Source organism: Triturus cristatus, chromosome 4_1 (genome assembly GCF_964204655.1).
Source record: "Triturus cristatus chromosome 4_1, aTriCri1.1, whole genome shotgun sequence".
Taxonomy (NCBI): domain Eukaryota; kingdom Metazoa; phylum Chordata; class Amphibia; order Caudata; family Salamandridae; genus Triturus; species Triturus cristatus.
The window spans coordinates 1,285,778,640-1,285,801,470 of NC_140585.1; the positions used below are offsets into that span (position 1 = coordinate 1,285,778,640).

At 43.3% G+C, this 22,831-nt stretch overlaps 1 protein-coding gene across 2 annotated transcripts in view; it reads right to left on the minus strand.

Moving 5' to 3' along the window:
• The window catches only part of LOC146856590 (volume-regulated anion channel subunit LRRC8A-like), a 276,776-nt gene that overhangs the window by 123,925 nt on the left and 130,020 nt on the right, over positions 1-22,831 (minus strand). For both annotated transcript variants that reach the window (XM_085650749.1, XM_085650748.1), the window contains one exon: positions 3,256-3,398. In XM_085650749.1, the coding sequence (XP_085506875.1) occupies positions 3,256-3,393 (138 nt within the window). In that variant the 5' untranslated portion in view covers positions 3,394-3,398. The remainder of the gene's footprint in view (positions 1-3,255; positions 3,399-22,831) is intronic.

Consider the following 22,831-nt stretch of genomic DNA (forward strand, 5'->3'; position numbering starts at 1 on the left):
ACATTCCGTCCATCATCTTGTGTGTTTTGCTGTTCACCCTATGTGGGAAGGGTATGCCCAGACGTGGGTCCCGTGCTCACTACGCCACTGGAGTCAAGCTATCCTGGCTGATGACGGCTGATAGCCAGAAACCGGTCCTAGGATGCTTGATTCCGGTCCAGGGAAGACATGGCTTGGCAGTTCGGGCTGGACTGTTCCCATGAGGCACAGGGTCAAGACTGATTTGCATATGGCCATGTCTGAACTGGGGTGGTGTGGTGAGCAAAATAACGATGGATTAAACCCAGATCTGTGACTGGGGGTGAGTGTTTTGCCATTGTGCAACATTCCGTCCATCATCTTGTGTGTTTTGCTGTTCACCCTATGTGGGAAGGGTATGCCCAGACGTGGGTCCCGTGCTCACTACGCCACTGGAGTCAAGCTATCCTGGCTGATGACGGCTGATAGCCAGAAACCGGTCCTAGGATGCTTGATTCCGGTCCAGGGAAGACATGGCTTGGCAGTTCGGGCTGGACTGTTCCCATGAGGCACAGGGTCAAGACTGATTTGCATATGGCCATGTCTGAACTGGGGTGGTGTGGTGAGCAAAATAACGATGGATTAAACCCAGATCTGTGACTGGGGGTGAGTGTTTTGCCATTGTGCAACATTCCGTCCATCATCTTGTGTGTTTTGCTGTTCACCCTATGTGGGAAGGGTATGCCCAGACGTGGGTCCCGTGCTCACTACGCCACTGGAGTCAAGCTATCCTGGCTGATGACGGCTGATAGCCAGAAACCGGTCCTAGGATGCTTGATTCCGGTCCAGGGAAGACATGGCTTGGCAGTTCGGGCTGGACTGTTCCCATGAGGCACAGGGTCAAGACTGATTTGCATATGGCCATGTCTGAACTGGGGTGGTGTGGTGAGCAAAATAACGATGGATTAAACCCAGATCTGTGACTGGGGGTGAGTGTTTTGCCATTGTGCAACATTCCGTCCATCATCTTGTGTGTTTTGCTGTTCACCCTATGTGGGAAGGGTATGCCCAGACGTGGGTCCCGTGCTCACTACGCCACTGGAGTCAAGCTATCCTGGCTGATGACGGCTGATAGCCAGAAACCGGTCCTAGGATGCTTGATTCCGGTCCAGGGAAGACATGGCTTGGCAGTTCGGGCTGGACTGTTCCCATGAGGCACAGGGTCAAGACTGATTTGCATATGGCCATGTCTGAACTGGGGTGGTGTGGTGAGCAAAATAACGATGGATTAAACCCAGATCTGTGACTGGGGGTGAGTGTTTTGCCATTGTGCAACATTCCGTCCATCATCTTGTGTGTTTTGCTGTTCACCCTATGTGGGAAGGGTATGCCCAGACGTGGGTCCCGTGCTCACTACGCCACTGGAGTCAAGCTATCCTGGCTGATTACGGCTGATAGCCAGAAACCGGTCCTAGGATGCTTGATTCCGGTCCAGGGAAGACATGGCTTGGCAGTTCGGGCTGGACTGTTCCCATGAGGCACAGGGTCAAGACTGATTTGCATATGGCCATGTCTGAACTGGGGTGGTGTGGTGAGCAAAATAACGATGGATTAAACCCAGATCTGTGACTGGGGGTGAGTGTTTTGCCATTGTGCAACATTCCGTCCATCATCTTGTGTGTTTTGCTGGGCAGAGACATCAGGCGCACCACAGGAGGTGGAGCCAGCATTGTGGAGGGAAGGCCCAGCTCTATTCAGGTCCCAGGTGCAACTCCTTTCTCCGATATAGATGCAGATCACTCTATTCACCACTGGGCTGCCTCACCCTGTCTCCTGGAATTCCCCAGACCTGTCACTCAAACTCCAGACAAGGAATACACAGCCTAGCAGAGGCAGGTTTAAATGGTTAGACAAGAAAATGCCTACTTTCTAAAAGTGCCATTTTCAAACACAGAATGTTAAAATCAACTTCACTAAAAGATGTATTTTATCATTCTGAGTTCAGGCATACTAAATCCGATTTTCTACCATGTTCCCTCAGTTAGGATTATAAGATGTAATAACCAAACTGCCCATTCTGGCCTATGGAGAACAGGTAGCCTTGTAATAGTGAAAAACTAAAATGGCTGTAATTCACTATTAGAACATGCCACACACACCAGGGCATGTCCTACCTTATCCTTACAATGTTCCCTGCCCTTGGGCCTACCATAGGGGTGTCTGATATGAAGAAAAGGGAAGGTTTAGGGACTGGCAAGTGGGTGCACTTACCCAGTCAGCATGACAGTACCAGACTGCACGCAGGCTCTGCAATGGCAGGCCTTAGACACACTTTTACAGGCTGCTTCTGTGGGTGGCACAACCAGTGCTGCAAGCCCACCAGCAGTGTTTGGATTACCAGCCCTGGGCACTCCTGGTGCACTGCACTGGGGTCTGACAGGTAAACCAAACCAGCCAATCATGGAATCACTAATCCATACATCAGTTTACAATAGGGAGAGCATATGCACTTTAGCACTGGTCAGCAGTGGTGAAGTGCCCAGAGTCATAAGACAGCCAACAACAGGTCAGAATAAATATAGGAGGAAGGCAAAAAGTTCAGGGATGACCCTGCAAAAAGGGCCAAGTCCAACAACCCCAATCTGCGATACTGCAACAGTCCAAACATCAAACAACAGTCACTCATGATAAAGAGGTACCATGTTGGTTGTAACACCTGTAATGGGATTCATAACCCGAGTCACACACACACAACACCCGAGTGCATAGTAAAATATAACATGTGAGTCAAAATGAAAAACAAGGGGTCAGGAGACACATGACTACTGCACTAGGGACTTCGATCTTTTATTTTTATTTTAGCAGTACAACACAGAAAGCCCACATTCATTTTTTAGGCACAATTATTATTCTTTATACTAACACTCTACAGTGTACAATGTAGGCACTTTCGACCATATACGATTTGTAATTCATGTTATGACCTGGTTATGGAGAAGGTAGATTCTTACAACCCACTAGAGTCTACAACTCTTGGTGGTGAGGCAATGACACTGAACACCCATCAAAGGGCTCTTGAAACAGATCACTTGTGTAAGAAAACCCACTAGGTTAGGTAGAAAGCTGAAATGAATTGAGGGACCATCCATGGCCCCTGCACTGGTTACTTTCGACCCTACAAGGTTCAGGAGTAGGCCAAGTGCATTTGTGCTGATACAACGTGTCCTCTGTCTCATCACAACTTTATACATTAACGTTAATTAAAATCTGGTAATGTAGAAAAAGGATTCAGTTTACCTGCAATGTGGCTCCGAAAACAGCTACCATAAGCATCAATACTGTGAGGTATTCAGTAAAAACATCCCACCAAGGTTTGAGGATTTTAAAGTTTCCTTGCGGATCACCAAAATATTTCAGTTCATCTACTGTAACCATATCTCCTAGGAAAACAATAATTTCAATTGTTATTCTTAACTAGACAGTCAGATTTAAAAAAAAGTATTTTTGATTCAACTCTTCACAATTTCTTTTGTCCAAACCCACCGTAACGGAGGAAGTAAAGTGCACTGGGGCTGCAAGAACATGATTCAAGATTTGAGTAGGTATTTTTAATTTATAAAGGCAATGGAAAGGCGTGAACGCGGCACAATAAAGGTCGGTCTAGCCATGATAACTGCTCTGCAAAGAGGCTGGTTCAGGAGCTCACTCTAGCTCACACAAAATGCCAGTATACACCTGTGCAATGTTCAGTCTTTTCGTGTTTAGGGGTCTGCAAACGGCTCGCTCCTGCGCCTCTCCCGTCTCACAAAAGAGTTCTGTCTACCAGTATGTTCTGAAGAGGTGCTAGCCAAAGCATGCAGTTATTGAGCTTTGTGCCAGGTGAGCAGTGTATGAGCATACAAGCATGCAGTAATTGAGCTTTGTGCCAGGTGAGCAGTGTATGAGCTCACGAGCATGCAGTAATTGAGCTTTGTGCCAGGTGAGCAGTGTATGAGCTCACGAGGATGCAGTAATTGAGCTTTGTGCCAGGTGAGCAGTGTATGAGCTCACGAGCATGCAGTAATTTAGCTTTGTGCCAGGTGAGCAGTGTATGAGCATACAAGCATGCAGTAATTGAGCTTTGTGCCAGGTGAGCAGTGTATGAGCTCACGAGCATGCAGTAATTGAGCTTTGTGCCAGGTGAGCAGTGTATGAGCTCACGAGGATGCAGTAATTGAGCTTTGTGCCAGGTGAGCAGTGTATGAGCTCACGAGCATGCAGTAATTTAGCTTTGTGCCAGGTGAGCAGTGTATGAGCTCACGAGCATGCAGTAATTGAGCTTTGTGCCAGGTGAGCAGTGTATGAGCTCACGAGCATGCAGTAATTGAGCTTTGTGCCAGGTGAGCAGTGTATGAGCTCACGAGCATGCAGTAACTGAGCTTTGTGCCAGGTGAGCAGTGTATGAGCTCACGAGCATGCAGTAATTGAGCTTTGTGCCAGGTGAGCAGTGTATGAGCATACGAGCATGCAGTAATTGAGCTTTGTGCCAGGTGAGCAGTGTATGAGCTCACGAGGATGCAGTAATTGAGCTTTGTGCCAGGTGAGCAGTGTATGAGCTCACGAGCATGCAGTAATTGAGCTTTGTGCCAGGTGAGCAGTGTATGAGCTCACGAGCATGCAGCAATTGAGCTTTGTGCCAGGTGAGCAGTGTATGAGCTCACGAGCATGCAGTAATTGAGCTTTGTGCCAGGTGAGCAGTGTATGAGCTCACGAGCATGCAGTAATTGAGCTTTGTGCCAGGTGAGCAGTGTATGAGCTCACGAGCATGCAGTAACTGAGCTTTGTGCCAGGTGAGCAGTGTATGAGCTCACGAGCATGCAGTAACTGAGCTTTGTGCCTGGTGAGCATCGTATGAGCTCACAAGCATGCAGCAATTGAGCTTTGTGCCAGGTGAGCAGTGTATGAGCTCACGTGCCTAATCATACATGGGGCCATGCAGCAGTCAGTAATGAATGCCTCTAAGCCAGGTTAGTAGTGTGTGGGCGCAAAAAGCTATGCTTCTGGATGACATGGAAATCGCTGATTAGTTACCAGAGGTATGATAATGATATTAACCAATACTTGTGTACGCTAATAGTTTTGGATGGAGACGTCAAGAAACCCTGAGCGGAGAAGAGGAGAGTGATGAAACAGTAGAAAGAGCAAGGCAGAGAGAGAAGAATGCGTGAAATGTGCAGTGCACAGAAGCAAGGCACGTTCTCTGACCCCCTACCTCAACCACGCTTCTCCTATCTGCGCACGCTCCCCACAGTAGTCAAAACAACAAGCATAAATACTGTACAGCATCAAATATACTAAGCCACTCATCTTTAAGCACAAACAATAATTTTGTTGACAACTGGACCTGTTTGTGCTTCTCATTATCAATGCTATGATTTGTAAGTAAGAAGTCTACAAAATGTTTTAATAGTACAAACTTTTAAATATCAGACGAAAATGTTATGACTCACCATACACAACTTAATATACTAACCTACCTATTACATTTACCAGACCTACCTAACATACCTATCAACAATAGCTATTTATCACACCTACCACAGATCACCAAACCTACCCACCATACCTAACCACATCTACTTACCTCCTTACCTAATATACCTACTTAACCCACTACGATACCTTGAAAATAATGTAAATTACATACGTAACCTACTTACCACACCTACATATAATACATACTATATCTTATGTATCATTCCCAAAAAAACTACCATATCCAGCCTGAACTACCATAGCTATCCTAGCCACCATACCGAACCTACCAACCATAGCTAACATAACATAACTACCAACCACACATAACACATAATACCAACCATATATGATCTCTAACACCTAACATACCTCCACCTCTCCAGTGTGTATATAAATTTGCCGAACTTAGGTGGCAGGCTTGTGAAATAGGGGCAGGGAATGCCTATGGGACTTCAAGTAATAGTTCGACAGGAAGAACTTGTGTCTAAATCACAGGACCTTTATTAACAGCCAAATATACTGGGGACTAGGTGCTGGTTGCCACTTTTGAAGGGCATGAAAATGTGAGTACCATGGCTTCTTTAAAAATAACAGGACACAATGCCTTTGCTAAAATCTGTTGCATTGTGTCTTTAGAATAGTGAGGAGGTTAAAAATAGTCCCAATTCACCATCACATTACAGAGGTTCCCTGACACAAATGCGGCCCAGAGTGCTCCACCTGGCGTTGGTGCTCATTCACAACAGGAATGTCAGCAACAACAACTTCTATCACCACAGATGGGCCCAAAGCAGTAAACAGAAAAAGCTGCAGTGCAGCAAGAACAATGACAGCACCCACTGCTGTAAACACAACTAAGACCGCAGTAGTGACTGCAGTGAACATGGTGACAGTCCCTGTTCGGACTTTGGAATGTTCATTATTTTTGTCCCTTTAGACCCTACTATTTTATTCCTTGTATTATTCAAACTTTTGTATTTCCTTCATAGAAATTGTGAAGTTTTAAAATATGCATAGAAATGCTAAAAATGTCTGCTCTCTATGCACCTGGTGTTATCATCACCCTTCCATGTGGCGTTCCATGAGGTGCTTCTTTAAACCCTACCCAGTTTAACTTTTATATCACACCACTGGCTAAACTTATACAAATCTTTTGGTTTCTCTGTTATATCCTACATGGATGACACCCAAACCGTGGTCTCGGTCTCAGGCAACCCAGATCATGCAGCTTTTTAATTCCGCAATTGGATGAGAAATTTAGGGAAGTGGATGAATGAAAACTGTTTGAGACTCAACTCAGGAAAAACTAAAAATTCTTATCTTTGGCATCAATACATCTTTTAGGCCACGCAGCTGGAGGCCTAATATATGGGCACCTTGCCAATGCCAGTTGAAAAAGTTAGAAACCTGGCAATAATCTTTGACAATCGACTAACTTTCAACAATCAGGTCAAATAAATACCTACTTCTGTCTCCTTAATTCTAAAAACTATCAGGAACATTCTACCCTTTTAACTCAAGAATCTGCAAAAAACAGTCATTACTGCTCTAGTACTGTCAAAATTGGATTATTGCAATGGAGTGTATATTAATATATGACAAAAGTTAATATCCAAACTGAAAATTCTACAAAATACAGCAGCATGACTGGTGTTTGGACTACCCAAACAAGCCAGCGACCAATGAAATTACACTGGCTAACCATAAAAAAAAGAATTGCCTTGAAAGCCCTTTGCGGTGCTTTCGGAACTTTTCCTGGTACACACACACTAGGGGCCTCATGTAGGTAGCCAAATACCGGTCGGTAACGGCCGATTTTCGGTAATTATACCGTTACCGACCGGTATTTTGGCTATTGGTATGTAGGGGGTCAATTTTTGGTTTCGGAATTTACCGAATCGGTAAAATTACCGAATCGGTAATAATACCGAATCGGTAATGTTACCGAATCGGTAACTTGTCCGATTCGGTAATTTTACCGATTCGGTAAATTCCGAAACCAAAATCGAGATGTAGGGGGAGTGTGTGGGTGTTTTTAAGAGTCGGTATTTACCACCAACTTATAGTTGGTGGTAAATAATTAATGTATGTGTATGGGCATTTGGAAGCGCGTAGCAGTGTGCAATGTGGCATACATACATGCCCTTAGGGCATGTATGTGTGCCACATGTGCACACATGGCCGAATCAGGGGTGCAACAGGGTGTCAATGTGACACCCTGCCACCCTTGCTTGTTCTCCACCATTACCGAATCGGTATTTACCGATTCGGTAATGAGGCATACCTTCCCCTCAATGGGAAGGTATGCCTCATTACCGAATCGGTAAATACCGATTCGGTAATTACCGAATTGTAACGAATCGGTAAAAAATACCGACTCATTACCTACATACGAGTTACCACTTCTAAAATACCGATTCGGTAACGTTCGGTATTTTAGAAGTGGTAACTGGTATGCTACCTACATGAGGCCCTAGATCTTTATGCTCTACAGAGGCAACAAAATGTGGTCATCCCCAAAGTTAGGATCGCCTACTGGGGAGGCAGAGGTTTCATGGTCTGTACTGCAAAACTATGGAACTCACTCCCTATCAAACTCAAAGAATTTGAGGAATATCTTGCATTTCAGGAGAACCCTCAAAACATTGCTCTTTACTCAATACATTCTCTCATACCTCTAAAATTCACCAGGAAACGATTTCAGTCCAAAACAGCTCCTATCAAAGCAGTGCTAAGACACCCTCAGGTATTGGAGCACTTTACTAAATTAAGTAACATAACATGTTAATCGAATCACTACATTTGTCACCATGATCATTTTGTCTTATTGCTACTTCAGTGTTTGCTAGTCCCATTGTTTTCAAAATAAACAATGAGGTCGAAATTCAGATACTATATAAACCAGGTATCAGAGCATATTTGAGAGACACTTATCGCCAGGGCTATCGAGACAGAGGTCACGCCAGTTTGCAGCATCAATTTTTGTCATTGGCGACAGCCGGGAGACCACTTCAGATGTTTTCTCTTTGTTTTAGACTTCGATAGTAAACAGATAGCTTGCTATTACCAAAAACACAGGTATACTGTAAAAAGCTTCAATGAAATTCAAGAAAAGGCTTGCTATTTATTACTTCAGCTAAAACTTAGAGTAGCCGTTAGAAATACCTTAAGGGTGATTACGATGAAATCAACTCAGTAGCAATATTAGAATTCTTCATGTTGCTTTTTTTTCCATGACATGTCTCAATGTAGTACCATTCATATTTTATGCACTAGGTTAGAATTTTAAAATAAACATTTTAAAATTCATGTCCCATTTCTTAGTGATGTTTGGGTATTTTATTCCTAAATGGAATAGGGTTTGGAGTTCCACTGTGCCCCTAAACTCATTTTGTGGGACGTATTGTTACAGAGAAGCACTCCCTACACAGTATTGTTCAGTGGGTTGTGCATAGGTTCCAGTCCAACTGGATTTATAATTTGTATTGGCACATTGTGTAAGTTCTAGCATCCAGAGACTAGAAATCCCACCTTGGCAACTCTGAGTTGGGGGTACCATCAGAAAACATATCATGGCCACAGCTGCCACCATGGCTGGGACGACAGTAGCAATAACAGCAGCAGCTGCCAGAAAGATATGGATAACATCAATGAGTAATGTTGAAACCAAAGCAGGGTCAACAACAATAGCTGTTAAAAACCAGGAATCCAGCAGTGACCACTGCTGTCACATTTACCACCAACACAGAAGCAACATCATCGGCCACAGAAGCAACAGCTGTGAGCACAGCCAAGATCACAGCAACGACCACAGATATAATGACTGTCGGGAACACAGCTGTACTGAGCCAGCAGCAAGAGCAGTGACACAGAGCTAATCACTGCCTCAGCCATTCCCCACCCCTCCTATATCAGCAACAATTGCAAGAACAATAGTTTCCACACAGAAGTGGACACAGAATCAACAACAGCTGCTACCACTAAATGGACATAACCTCAACAGCACCTGCCAGCAAAGTAGGAACAACAAATGCAACCATTGTTGTAACCCTTAAGAAAAAACAAACACTGATGAGAATTAATATCAGCCCATCATCACAGATGTTCGTTTTTTTGTTCACTCTTCCACTACAGACAGTGACCAATTCTATATAATCCAGCCTTATTTCTACTGTGACAGGAACAATGTCCCTTCAGAATGGGAACACAACTAACTCCAGGCTAGTTTTGGCCTATTGAGTCTCACCACTGAGCTGCAGCTTAAGTAGTATGAGAAAGGCAGTGGCGGCTGAACTGGAGTACCCACTTAAAATTATTTTTGTTAGGTGGATGGGCAGGTGAAGATGAGCTGGGGCGGATGTCGAAGTAAAAAACGCAAGGATTGGGGGCCTAGGGGTATGGTGCAGAGTAGTGTTGGCAGGTGAGGGTCAAGGAGGGTGTGGCCTTGTGCTCTCACGTCCTTTAGTTACTCAGGTTTCCGTTTCCCAGCCGTTTTAAAGGTGCATTTATATATGAAACCCAGAGTGACATGCAGTGCATCTGCAGTCACTGACAACTCACAAAAAGCAAATCGTCTTTTCAATGCATAGGTGAACTGCCCTCTGTCACAGCTGCACGTAGGTTTCTTCCACACTTCAGAATACGTACCTCTTACTTGGCTCTTCAATTGACAGCTTTATAGGTAAAAGAAAGGCCGTCGTTTGAGCACCACTGGACTCACATTCTGGTTTCTCCATGACCGTTTGTCTCCTTATTTTTGGACCTGTAAGATTTCAGGGAAAAAGTAGAACTTGTTTCAGTTCATCTGCAGCTTGTTTTCTTTCTGACTTCAAGCGGTCATTTCTTTGTTTTTCCAAGTCCCACAATTTTAAGATAATTGTTTTTGCATCCTTCTCCAGTTCTTTAAGGTGCCGATTCCAAGACCTCAGGAGGAAGCATGTCTGAGGTTACTTTCTGCTGGATTCCAAGCTCCCCTGACATCCAGTGTACCAGAATACCTCTCAGGTCTTCTCTTCCTTTCTCCTCTAGCAAACTCTTAATTTCCTGGTTTAGAGCCATTTTCTATTGATGCCTTTCTCTGGGCAGTGTATCTTCGACTGTCTTAGGACCATCAACAGTCACTCCCGCCCAGGAACTCTCAGAATCTCCAGGACTAGGAGCTCTTCAGTGTTTTGGAGACAGACCGCCTGCTACCTCCCCAATTTATATGCATAAGGATAGCAGGATAATCACTTGGAAAGAGAAGAGGTATGCGCTCAGGTAAAGAAAGACCACCCCCCCCCTAAAAAGGAAAAAGAAACTTCAAGCTTCAATAACATCGAAAAAGGTTAAAGTAAAAATTGCAGAGGGAAACCAACCTTTAATATCACCAATTACTCACATGTTTGAAAAGTCAACGCAAATTCCTCATAAATTTCAGTTTCTGAAAATCCAATTAGAGTTAAGCTACTCTCACTATAGGAGATGGATACACACAGTCTTCAATTTCCATTCAAACCGGAAAGTAAGATGCAAGTGACATGTCAGGAACAAGATCTGCATGTTTTGGCCACCTCAGATTATCAGGAGATAGAGGAAAAGGAAGGATTCCAATAGGAGTACATTACAGACCTTGAGATGTTAACATCAGTTTCAACAACACAAAAGGAGCAAGAATATCCCAACTTGTTGGAAAGATCGATAAGTAAATCTCAGTAAGTTTTGATATTAGGTGCACCACTTCCTCTGGAAGTTATAATAGATGTAATAAAGTGCAAAACTGTGACAGATTTATTGCCCTCCTCCCCTCAAAAAAATCAAAAAGAACAGAAAAGTCAAGAGCCATCAATACTAGGTGGTCATGTTCCCTAAATAATGTAATACGCGGATCTGAGAACCCTCCTTGTGCACTAGAGATAAGGCTGGATATGGAGAACAGCTTACGGCCCTATAAGATCTTCAAGGAGGTGAAAGAACGTCAAGAACGAAAGGGCGAACCCAAATCAAAACTTGACAAATTGCAGCTTTGGAGTACTCCATGTGATAGCATCATTGGTGGAGACAGTAACAAGAATTGTTTCTTTGATTCAAATATGATAGATAAAAATTAACTAAACTTCTCAATCAACCCCCCAAAAAAATCTCAGGGTAACTCGGAAGGCCTTCAAAATAAAAATCTATCAATTTCTGGAAAACAGGATTTAGGGGCCATATGGGACATTTTCTATAGAACTTCACATCTTACATTAGAAGCCCTAACATATCAATCTAATAACATGGAAGTACAAATTGATCTTCTTAATCTCATGGCAAACTCTGCGGCCGGTATAGACCAGCAATTGGCCACTTTGAACAACGTGATAATGTGAGCACAAACACAAGCTGCAGCGTCATATACAGATTGCTCATGTGCTCCATTAAGTTATAAACTTGCCACTTTACCGGATGTTATGGGCACTATACTTGAAGACTTAAAATTTAACCTACAAACCTTAGGCAATGATAACAAACCGGGGAAGGAAAAAAAGGGTATAGGAACAATCAATTAAAAGCAACCCATTCAAATCATACAGTAAATCGGAGCAATTGAAATCATTGAACTTACAGGGTGAAAACAGGAGATGCAAGTTCTAACATAGGTTAAGCGGCCCAATCAGCAAGATAAAGAGATATCTACCACTAATAATGAATATATGGTCTTACAAAAGATGAAAATACAGTAGACGAAGAAGATAAGCAATTAAGCTCTCCAACTTTTACTCAGACAAAAACACAGAGAAAAAATTATGTAAAGCAAGAAACAAGACAGAAAGAAACTCAATGACTACTGGACCCCAAAAACAATTGTTAAGACTGGCGGAGAGCGTAATCAGTCCTAATCCAAATAAAGAATTAACTGGGACTCACCCAACCGAAATTAAAGACACAAATAAAAAGTATTTTCCACTATTTTACAAAGATCAGAGGAAAAAGATTCTCACTGACCAAAGTAAGGAGAATAGTGAGCTAAGTGAAGTACAAAAATATGGGCCATCAAAAATACCACAAAGTTAGGCGGCGCAGCTGAAGGTGATTAACCAGTGGCTCCACGCGCCACAGTCTGACCCTGCATTTAAGGCGGACAGGGATGTGCTGGGCGAGAGGGGTATGCTGTCCCCTTTGTATGATGCTAGGGAGGCATCCCCGTTGGAGGACAGGCTGTTGACGGAATACATGCCAAAGAAGGCTACGACCTTCACATACCGCAAACAATCGACCAGACCCTATGGGGCCCTTGCGGGAGAGGTGGGCCGACGAGGTCGGTGACTTTGATGACCCGGAATGGCGCGAGGCGCTGGCCTCGCCGTGCGAGGCGGGTATACCGTCAAGGCTGCGGCTGGTGCAGCTTCGTATTTTGCATCGCTCGTACTACACCAGGTGCTTACTACATAAGATGGGCAGGGCGCTCCACCCCTTCTGCTTGCGAGGTTGTGGGCGGAAGGAACCTTTTATCACACTATCTGGGAGTGTCCTGTCATCCAAGACTTCTGGAAGCGGGTGCTGCGTACAATGTCGCAGGCATGCGGGGCATCGTTGGTGCCGGAGCCTCGGCGCTGTCTGTTAAATGTGTGGGAACCCAACGATCTCAATCGTCAGGCACAGAGCTGGGTAACGTTGGGGATCATGACGGCCAAAAGGAACATAGCCCAAAAATGGGGAGCGGTGGGGGTGCCGTTGCTGTCCGTATGGAGGAGAGATATGGCTGTAGCCATGTTCGCTGAGCGATCAGTATTTATCAGGCGGGGATGTCCTCGCAAGTGGGACAAGGTTTGGGGGGCATGGAACAAGTATAGGGGAGGAATATGTGACCCGCCATCGCTTTCAGATAAGGACTCCTCTGATTCGGACTGTTGAGATGGCCTACGGGGCGGTGGGGAGCCACAGTCTGTATCAGTACAATAGAACTGGGGTTGGTTGTGGGATTGTGCAATTGGGTGATAATTGGTCAAAGGATCTGTGCGCAAGGTCTGTTTCAGTGTCTTTTTGTTTTAACTGTTCTGAAAACAATAATTGTATTCCGCTTTTTGTGGTATTTAAAAAAAATATATATATACGACAAAGCAGAATACATCCCTTTGGCCTTAAACTAGACATAGTGGGGGTGATGACGAAAGGATCACAGAGAGAAGCCCCGTTGTGTGAGGCCTATACACCATCAGGGGAGAGGATCGCCCGCATGAATCACCAATAAAGCCGGATAAACAAAAACAATCATATGACCGGAAACAAAACAAGGAGGACCTGAACGATGACAGAGACGGACACTCTATGGAAAATCAAATTCATACAATACAAAGAACAATAAATATTCAACAAAGCCCAAGGCAGTCCCATAATAGAACAAAAACGTGTGCGTATGCATAATCATTTGGATTGACCGAATCAACAAACAAACAAAAGAGTTAATCAAAGAAAGAACACATGGTTATTGAAATTGATAGAAGTAGGAAAATAATGAATACACACAATAATACTAAGATTCAACTTTTTTTTTAACCAGAATATCAGTCCAGGTGTAGGCAAGACACTTTGAATCGGGGAAATATTTTAAGACTCTTTAAAGCAATTCCATCTCTCAAAAAAATCACAAGTGAGAATATAGAAGCTTTTGAATTCCTACCGTATAAAGAAGACAATCAAGAAATGACATTAATAACACTGAATGCTGCCTGTTTATTAGAATTAATCATCAATGAACAGGAAACCGTTTTAAAATGGGGAATAAAAATTAGTAGTCCCCCTCAACCAGTATATCCTAGCCCATTCACTTTACAAGAGAAAATAGAATATCAACAGCATAATACAATATTAAAAAACCCCATAGGTAAAACTGACAAACTATTAACAATACCAAAGAGCCAAACCAAAGAAGGAAGGTTGACAAAATTAAATCAAGGATGGATCGCAGCGGCCCTTCATGTGGTAGTACAAACTTGACAAAGTAAGCAAAAGTGCACTAATGAGGAAGCAATTATTCAAAGAGAAGTAATAAGACTATGCCCTTGGAACATAAATGGGGTATACACCAAAATACAAAATACTCATTTATCTTCAATGTCAAGCAGTTTTAAGATTATACTCCTGCAAGAAACTTGGGCAATTGAAACATTAATGCTAGAAGGTTTTAATGGCTACTTTCAACCGGCAATCAAACAAAGCAAATATGGGCGCACCAGTGTGGGGGTCTAGCAATATTTATAACATTAGTTCTAAAATTAGAGCAAGAACAAGTCATCTTAAATGATAACATTTTAATAGTAAAAATTCACTATGTGGAAAAAGTAAATTAAAGTCATTACTACTTATAAATCTTTATATACATCCGTATTTAAAAACTAGATCGATTATGGCTACCAATCTTACTAGTATTGTATTACAGCAAATTATTGTGGATCCATACATTGAATATATTATTTCAGGTGACTTTAATCTGAATTTGTTATGGCCTTACACCTGAGATGATGCAATACTACAACAGGACAATCTATGGGCTATAATTAAACAATCACTACCCCCGGCAAAAATTGCAGTAGCAGGTGTAGTTGGAATACATTTGTTAACAGACCTAGAATCTATAGGATTGAGAATTTTAAATGGGAGGTTTCCACAAGATACACCGCCAGCTTGGTTGGTTGGATGAAAGATGGATTCCTAAATATTCCAAGTCTGTAACCCGCTCCAGATTTTCACACTCCAAACTTATTGACCCTCTGAAGCACATATGTTGATGGATAGCCATACATTTGGTCTTCCTGGTGTTGATGTCTAAACTAGGATTAGGGCAGAACAAGTTAAATCTGGCAAGCAGAGTTTTTATTTCTCTTGGGGTTTTTGAGGCTTACAAGGTGTCGTCTGCGAATAATAGGGCTGGTATTCTCATGCCACCTAATACTGGGAAGTCATTTTCGCAGTCCTGACAAAAGTCTACACAACCATTTATAAAAAGAAGGAAAAGTGTTGGGGCCAGTACACACTCCTGGCACACTCCCTTGGCTACTTTTATTCTGTCAGTTACTTCTCCATTTGGTCCCCATCTAATTTGGGCGTAATTATCTGCGTGAAGGCACATTATAATGTCTGGAAGAACGGTGGAAGCCCTAGTTCACCTAAGATACACCAGAGCTTTCCTCTGTTGACCATATCGAAGGCTAGCCTTAGGTCGACAAAGGTGACGTATAGGCTAGCCTTGTGAATATCTACCACCTTTCATATCAGAAGATGGATTCTAAAAACTTGATCCACTGTGCTTGTCTTAGAGTGGAATCCTGATTGGAATTGTGACAGAATATTGTTATCTTCAATCCATAGCTGCAGATGGTCTCAGATTTGCTTGCAGAACATTTTTTGGGCAGCATCAATTAGGCTTATTGGCAGATAATTACCCGGATCAGATTTTAGGCCATTCTTATATATAGGCACTATCTCTGCTCCTTTCCAGGTAGCACGGATTTAGACTCCCACCATGATAGCATTAGTAACACGGTTTAAATAAGGGGCTCAAACAGCCCTGACTTTAAGAGGACCGCAGGTATCTTGTCCAGGCGCCTTGCCCGGTTTCTGTGAGCTAATGACGCATTTGCTTTCCGCTTTGGAGGAAAAGCAGCTACCTGGATCTTTGCACCGCTCAAGCTCAGGTGAAGAAATTGGCACTAGGGAATAAGGTTCAGCTTGCTCAGGGGGCAAAGGTGGAGCAGAGGCAGGACTAGGTGTTTAACCCCTATATAGAAGTTGGAAATGAGTGGTCCAATCTTGAGAATGAATGTCACTTTCCGGCCTAGTTGTACATTCCCTTGCTCCATGAGCAATTGTGTGCCAAAAAGTTGCCTGGTTCCCATATCGGACAGCGCTCATAATTTCCTCCCAGACAGTGGTGTCCCAGGCTATTCCAGCCTTCCTTTGGACTCCTTTATAGTTTGCCCTAGCAGCCTGGATGTTGTGTAAACATGAGGAAGCTCTTTGATTTCCCACATATCTTATTATACCATGTAGGATTGGCTGAAAGCAACCAATTTCTAGCAATGGAAAGTTTGGTGAAAAATGAAGTTTTCAGCGATTCAAAGCCCTAACATGGAGCTCCATGACAACACTGGGGTTGGAAGCAGGACCATCAAAGGCAAACAGAGTTGGATTCAAACAATGATACACTTGGGCAATTCTACCTTCATCCTGTGCAATGTGTTTCTATCTTAAATTTCTTCTATTATTAGTGATAGATAGGTCCCTGCCGGAGCGTAGCGGGCACAAATTTGCGAGTATGGGATTGGACTGCAAGGTAAGATTCAAGTGGAAATGATCACTCTCAAATTGTTGGAAGACCTTCATGTCAACAAGATTGCCCCAGGAGTATAAATCTAAGAGTATTTAGTCTAAATGACTCTGATAATTGTGCCTACTAAAGGTGGAGTGCCTCACCAGATCAGAGGGGTTACAGGCTCTCACGTGGCAGCTTAGGCAGAGATCTATCATTTGCAAAGCAACCTTGGTCAAGGATGATATGCACAAACCTAGTAGTTGCGGGATGCCCAGCAATTGGTATTCATCGCCAAAGATTTCTCTAAGAAGGGCTGAGGGTTCAAAGGTGAGGTTAAAATGACCACCCATTATAATGGCCGCCTCTTTGCCAGCCTTTGCCAAACAATCTCTAAATGAAATAAGCACTGGGGATTCTGAAGGTTTTGAGGTGCCTCTATTATAAAAGTTAAATAGAAACAATTTTTTCCCTCGCCAATATGAGATTTCAACCCCAAGTATATCAGGCAAGTCTAAGGCTAATTGTCTCACAGAACAATTCAAGAAAGTACTTAGCCATATAGTGAGTCCACCTGATGGCCTTTCGGCCGGGGACCTGCAGGCCAGTACAAAAATGTTTTACAACCATGCCTTTGTGATGGCTTTGTTTCCCAAGTTTCTTGAAATAGGATGACGTCGCCAGAATCAATATAGGCCCCCAAATCTGTTTGCATGGTCTTACTTTTAAGTCCTGCAATGTTCCAAGAAATGATTGGATAAGTTACTAGGCTTGATCAGTGGGACCTCTCCAGCCAATGGATGCCCTGGCTGTTGGAAAGGGGGCGCTATAATAGCAAGGCAAGGATAATAAGGCAAGTCGCAAATGTTGAGTGAGGATTTTGTGGGTTGGTATTATGGGCAGCAAAAGTAAATCTGCGGAAATTTACTAGATGGGACAGGGTTCCTTGGTGCCTCCAGTCACACTGGCAGGTTAAGATTAGGTGGAGGCTGGGGCCCAATGGCTTCTGAACAGGTGGAGCACGAGGTTTGAACTGGATTTTTGAGTTTGGTGGAGGTAGGGTACGTGCCTCTAATGCCAGCAAGCCATTTAAAATGGACGGGTGTGCAAATTGAAACTTAAAAAGTCTAAGTTTCTGCCTACTGAAGGAAGCCGCATAGCTTAGGTGGTATCTGAGTGAATGACACAGTAGCATTACCGGACGTCTCTGATCCAATGAACGTGCCTGCAGCCTGGGCACTCCTATATTAAAAATTGTCCTGATGTGACTGAAAAGGTGCCAGTGTTTTAGGCTTTTTCTAAAGGAGTCTGCATGTGTGTTGATGGATAAGAGGCTGCAGGAGTAGGTCATTCTAAACCAGGTAATGGATAAATTCTTCTGTAGAGAGGGCAATGTGCAAATTTATTTTGATCGATGGGGGCTGATCTCGAATTTATCTTGTAGAGTGAGCAGGATTCCGTGATATTTTGCTTTGCCTAAAATTTGAAAGCCCAGATGGTTTGTAGTCAGATTGTTAGCTGACCCCCTGACAATGGAAACCCACATTAAGGATCACGTCCCACCCTCACCAGTTCATTCGAAAGGGACTACATTATGAGTCACAATTTTTGTCTCAGATCCGTGATTTCTTCCCTCATAATGTTTATGATTTCCCAGATGTCCTGTATCTGAATTCCAGCCTCCCACCGAACCTGCGGGCTGGGCATTGACAAAAGGCCTGGTGCAAGATTAATTTATGGATTGATCACACTAAGTCAGGGACAGGAATCGATTAGAACAATGAATTGGTTCTGAGGGAATATGAGAACTGGTTGGTGCTTGAACTTGGATTGGAGAGGCTGGGACATTGGCCTAGACTGGGGGCAGTGAAAGCAAGGCCTGAGCTTCTGGGGAAATTAAGGGCTTGCTTTTATGACCCTTTTTACCAAATAAGGGGGTAATTTTAGTGGCCTTAGATTTAATGCCTGACTCACTTGGAGTATTGGGACGTAAAATGCGCTCAACCTCTTCAATTAGGTCATCTATCTCTCTTAAGGTGCTAATTTTAGGGGAAGAGTCAGGGACCGTTTTATTATTGGGTTCACTCATGTTTCTCGCTGCTTTTCCTTTTCTCCATTACAGAATGTTAAATTGACTAGATACAAGCCCTGGTGGTGGGTTCCAGCCAAGGCTAAATAAATAATCCGAGTCTTCAGATTATGAGAACCTAACCAAAGGGTGTGAGGAAAGCACTTGTTTCCCGAAAGAACACCCAAGCAAATTTTGCGCAGCGTTTGTGTGTTTTTTTCACTTATTACTTAAACAAGTGCTTTCCTCACACCCTTTGGTTAGGTTCTCATAATCTGAAGACTCGGATTATTTATTTAGTCATGTACACAATGGGAGGGTGAACCTAACCGTTAAAAAACCTCTCTTTCCCCCTTCTTTTTTGATATACGTTGATTACAGCACACAGCTGAGGGAATCTGTACCTTGATCACAGAATCTTAGTCTGACATCTAACATTACACACCATACTCACACTTTTACCAATCATGGCTGAAGTTACGGGCCTTACTTACTCACAAGAAGAGGTAGACAGAATCATAGCGTCTATGCTACCTCTAGCAGGAACTAACACCAGAGATACATCCGAAGCAAGCCAATGCTGGGACGAATTAACTGAATTGAAGCGGGAACAGATAAAAACACTAATACATGGGATTATGATGACAGAGTACGTGAGAGCCAACATCGCACCACGTGGATTAATAGTCAGAAATGAACCTTTCATTTTTCAAAATGATAAACTATTCAAGAAAGACTGGTCTCTAATATCATGGCACTGTACCAGGGATTGGTTAGTGCTAATTATAAAAACAGCTACTCGTTTATCTGAGGAAATGAAAATTGGAATCCATGATCTTGAGATTCGTCTGAAAACCTATCAAACTACAGCGGAGTTAAAAAAACGATTGGAAGAACTTAACAAAAGCATGGCCGAATTTGAAATTGGTTTGAAAGATGCCAAGTACATTAAACTAAAAAAAGACCAAAAGAATTTCTCTCAAGAGAAAATGTACCCCTATACCAGGGACGACTATACTCCATCCAATCGCAACCCGGGTTACAACACGGACAGCGATGGCTCGGATACTGGCTCTGATTTTTCAGACCCTGGTGGTAATTACATCCCCACGAACCGAAACAGACGACCAAGAGGAGGACGCCCTAGGAACAGAGGTGGAGCAAAGTTTGGCTGGTCCCCGTTCCAGAACGCCCCACCCTATGGGCCTCCACCCCCACAATTCTTCTATGGGCCGCCACCTTTTCAACAACCATATCCTCCACAACCTTACCCGTATTGGGAACCCCAGAACCAAGAATCCAATCAGTCTTTTTTAGGGAGAGGCAAAAATCCCCCAAGAGGAAGAAACAGACGCGGCCAGCAAGTGCAATGGGCACAGCCACTGGAATCAGTGAGGAGTCACACACGAAGCATGGGCCCACCGAATCTGCCCTCAACGAGCAACAACCCAGCCTGATAGTCAACCTATCTAACCATTCTTTAACACCAATTCAAAAAAATGTGTTGGAGAAAGGTTTAGGGTTTGTACCCACAGCAACCTTGGATAAATTTAAACTGATCTGCGAATTGAAAGAATTCATACGCAGAATCAAGTTGGAAGTATTTTTCAAAGACAAAGAACCAGACCTTACATCTAAGACGGACACAGGACTGCACAAAAAATCAAATTTCACACCTCCTCCCAATACCCTTCCTATTGAATTACTAGCATTCGAAAAAGCAGTAATGAAGGAGATTAGGGAATTGGACCCTAAATCCATAAGAGTCTTCCATAACACGAGTAGAATTGAACAAGAGGCGATTCACCAACTCTCCAAAGACAAAACTATCACAATCAAACCAGCCGACAAGGGAGGAGCCATAGTCCTGCAAGACACATCGGATTACCAAACTGAATGTCTCAGATTGCTGGACGACAGAAGAAACTACCTAGCTATACCAACCAACCCAACTGAACGGCTGAGGATAGAGATTGCGAACTTGGTCGAAGAATCCCTTATCAATGACTGGATCAGTAGAAAAGAGGCGGATTTTCTTGAAAACAAGCGACCAGTCATCCCCTACTTTTACACTATCCCTAAGATACACAAGTCTATGGTGAAACCACCTGGCAGGCCCATAGTTTCAGGGATTGGTTCTATTTTGGAACCCCTGTCAAAATTCGCCGACGCTTTTCTGAGACCACTAGTCCAAGCGACCGACACGTATCTACAAGACACTAAAGCTGTTCTGTGTCTGATTCAAAATCTAGATTTCAATCCTACAACCAGCATCTTAATCAGCCTTGATGTGGAAAGCTTGTACACCAGTTTACCACACAAGGATACACTGGATATCCTTGAGGAAGTACTCTTCGAAAATGATTGGGCTTACCACACACCCAGACATGTGGTGTTGGAGTGCTGTCGACTAGCTCTAACAGAAAATTTCTTTCAATTTAATGATTCTTTGTTCAAACAGACCCACGGTACGAGCATGGGAAGCACCTTTGCGCCGAGCCTGGCGGGGCTCTACGTACACCATTTGGAACGACACAAGATCCTCCATAACAACAACCCACACATCAACAATATCAAGTTATGGAAGAGATACATCGACGATGTGCTCCTCATCTGGGAGGGTAACGAGACGGATTTTGAATGCTTTTTTCTCTGGCTCAACCAACAAGATCCATTTTTAAAGTTCACCTTCACCATGAGCAGATCAGAGTTGGTCTTTCTTGACCTTAACATATCGGCGCACGAAGGCCGCTTGATCACGACTACACACTTTAAACCCACGGCAAGAAACTGCCTCTTGGTATATGAAAGTTTCCACCCGAGGAGTCTCAAAGACAATTTACCCTTCGGGCAATTCTTGCGTCTAAGGCGCAACTGCACCACGAGAGAAGATTACAAAAGGCAAGCTCAAGATCTATCCAAAAAATTGATGCAACGACATTACCCACCACATCTTGTGTCCAAAGCACAAAAACGAGCATCCAACAACAACCGTGATGCGCTTCTGGAACCTAAACCTGAAAAAATATTGGATAAGAATGAAAAACGACAAATCTGCATCACAACTTTTAACACCGCATCAGATCAGGTGACCAAGATCATTAAAAAACATTGGCGAATCCTCAATAGTGGAGGTTTAAATCTGCAACTACCAATGTTTAGCCATAAGAAAGCAAAAAACTTAAAGAACTACTTGGTACATACCAGACCTAATTTGACAAGGACGGTTGGTCCAGTACGCCTACTACACCCACTCCCAGAGGGACATTACCCCTGTGGCAACTGCAGCGTATGTCACCTAACCACAGCAACTAAGATTGTTACCTGCAACAATGGCATGACGTGGAATCTGCGATCTTTTACGAATTGCAACACTACCGGGGTAGTATACCTCATTACATGCGTGTGTAATCTCCACTACGTGGGAATGACCACAAGAAAAGTGAGCACGAGAATGGTCGAACACCGCAGTAACTTCAGATGCAAACATAATAACACCAAAATGACGACGCATTTCTTGGAAAAACAACATACACCGAATGACTTCAGCTGGGTCATTCTTGAACATGTCAACAACTATCCCAACAGTGAGAAGAATCTACACGAAAAAGAACAACGTTGGGTGTTTAAACTGCGCTCAGATGACCTCGGCCTTAATGATGATATACCATGGGGCCACTTCACAACAAACTGAGTTATCTGTCAGCAACTCTTTGTTATTTAACCACTCTGATTTGGCACCCTGAATACATGAGCCTATCATATTGTGCAATTCAAGCACGCCATTGCGTTTCATTGTTTTTCATAAAACAAGAGATATACAACTACTCTCCAGTATTTGGGGCACCTCACAAGATGCCTTTACCATCACTATTACAACTGAGGACACAGTTTTTTTTTTTCATTCACCCATGAGAAGTGTAATTGGGTCTGTTCAGAACCAAGTATGGAGGTACTAATGGGACAACTGTGTTTTTCCCAATCTGGGGGTAAGGAACCTATTGACTACCAAGAAAGTCAGT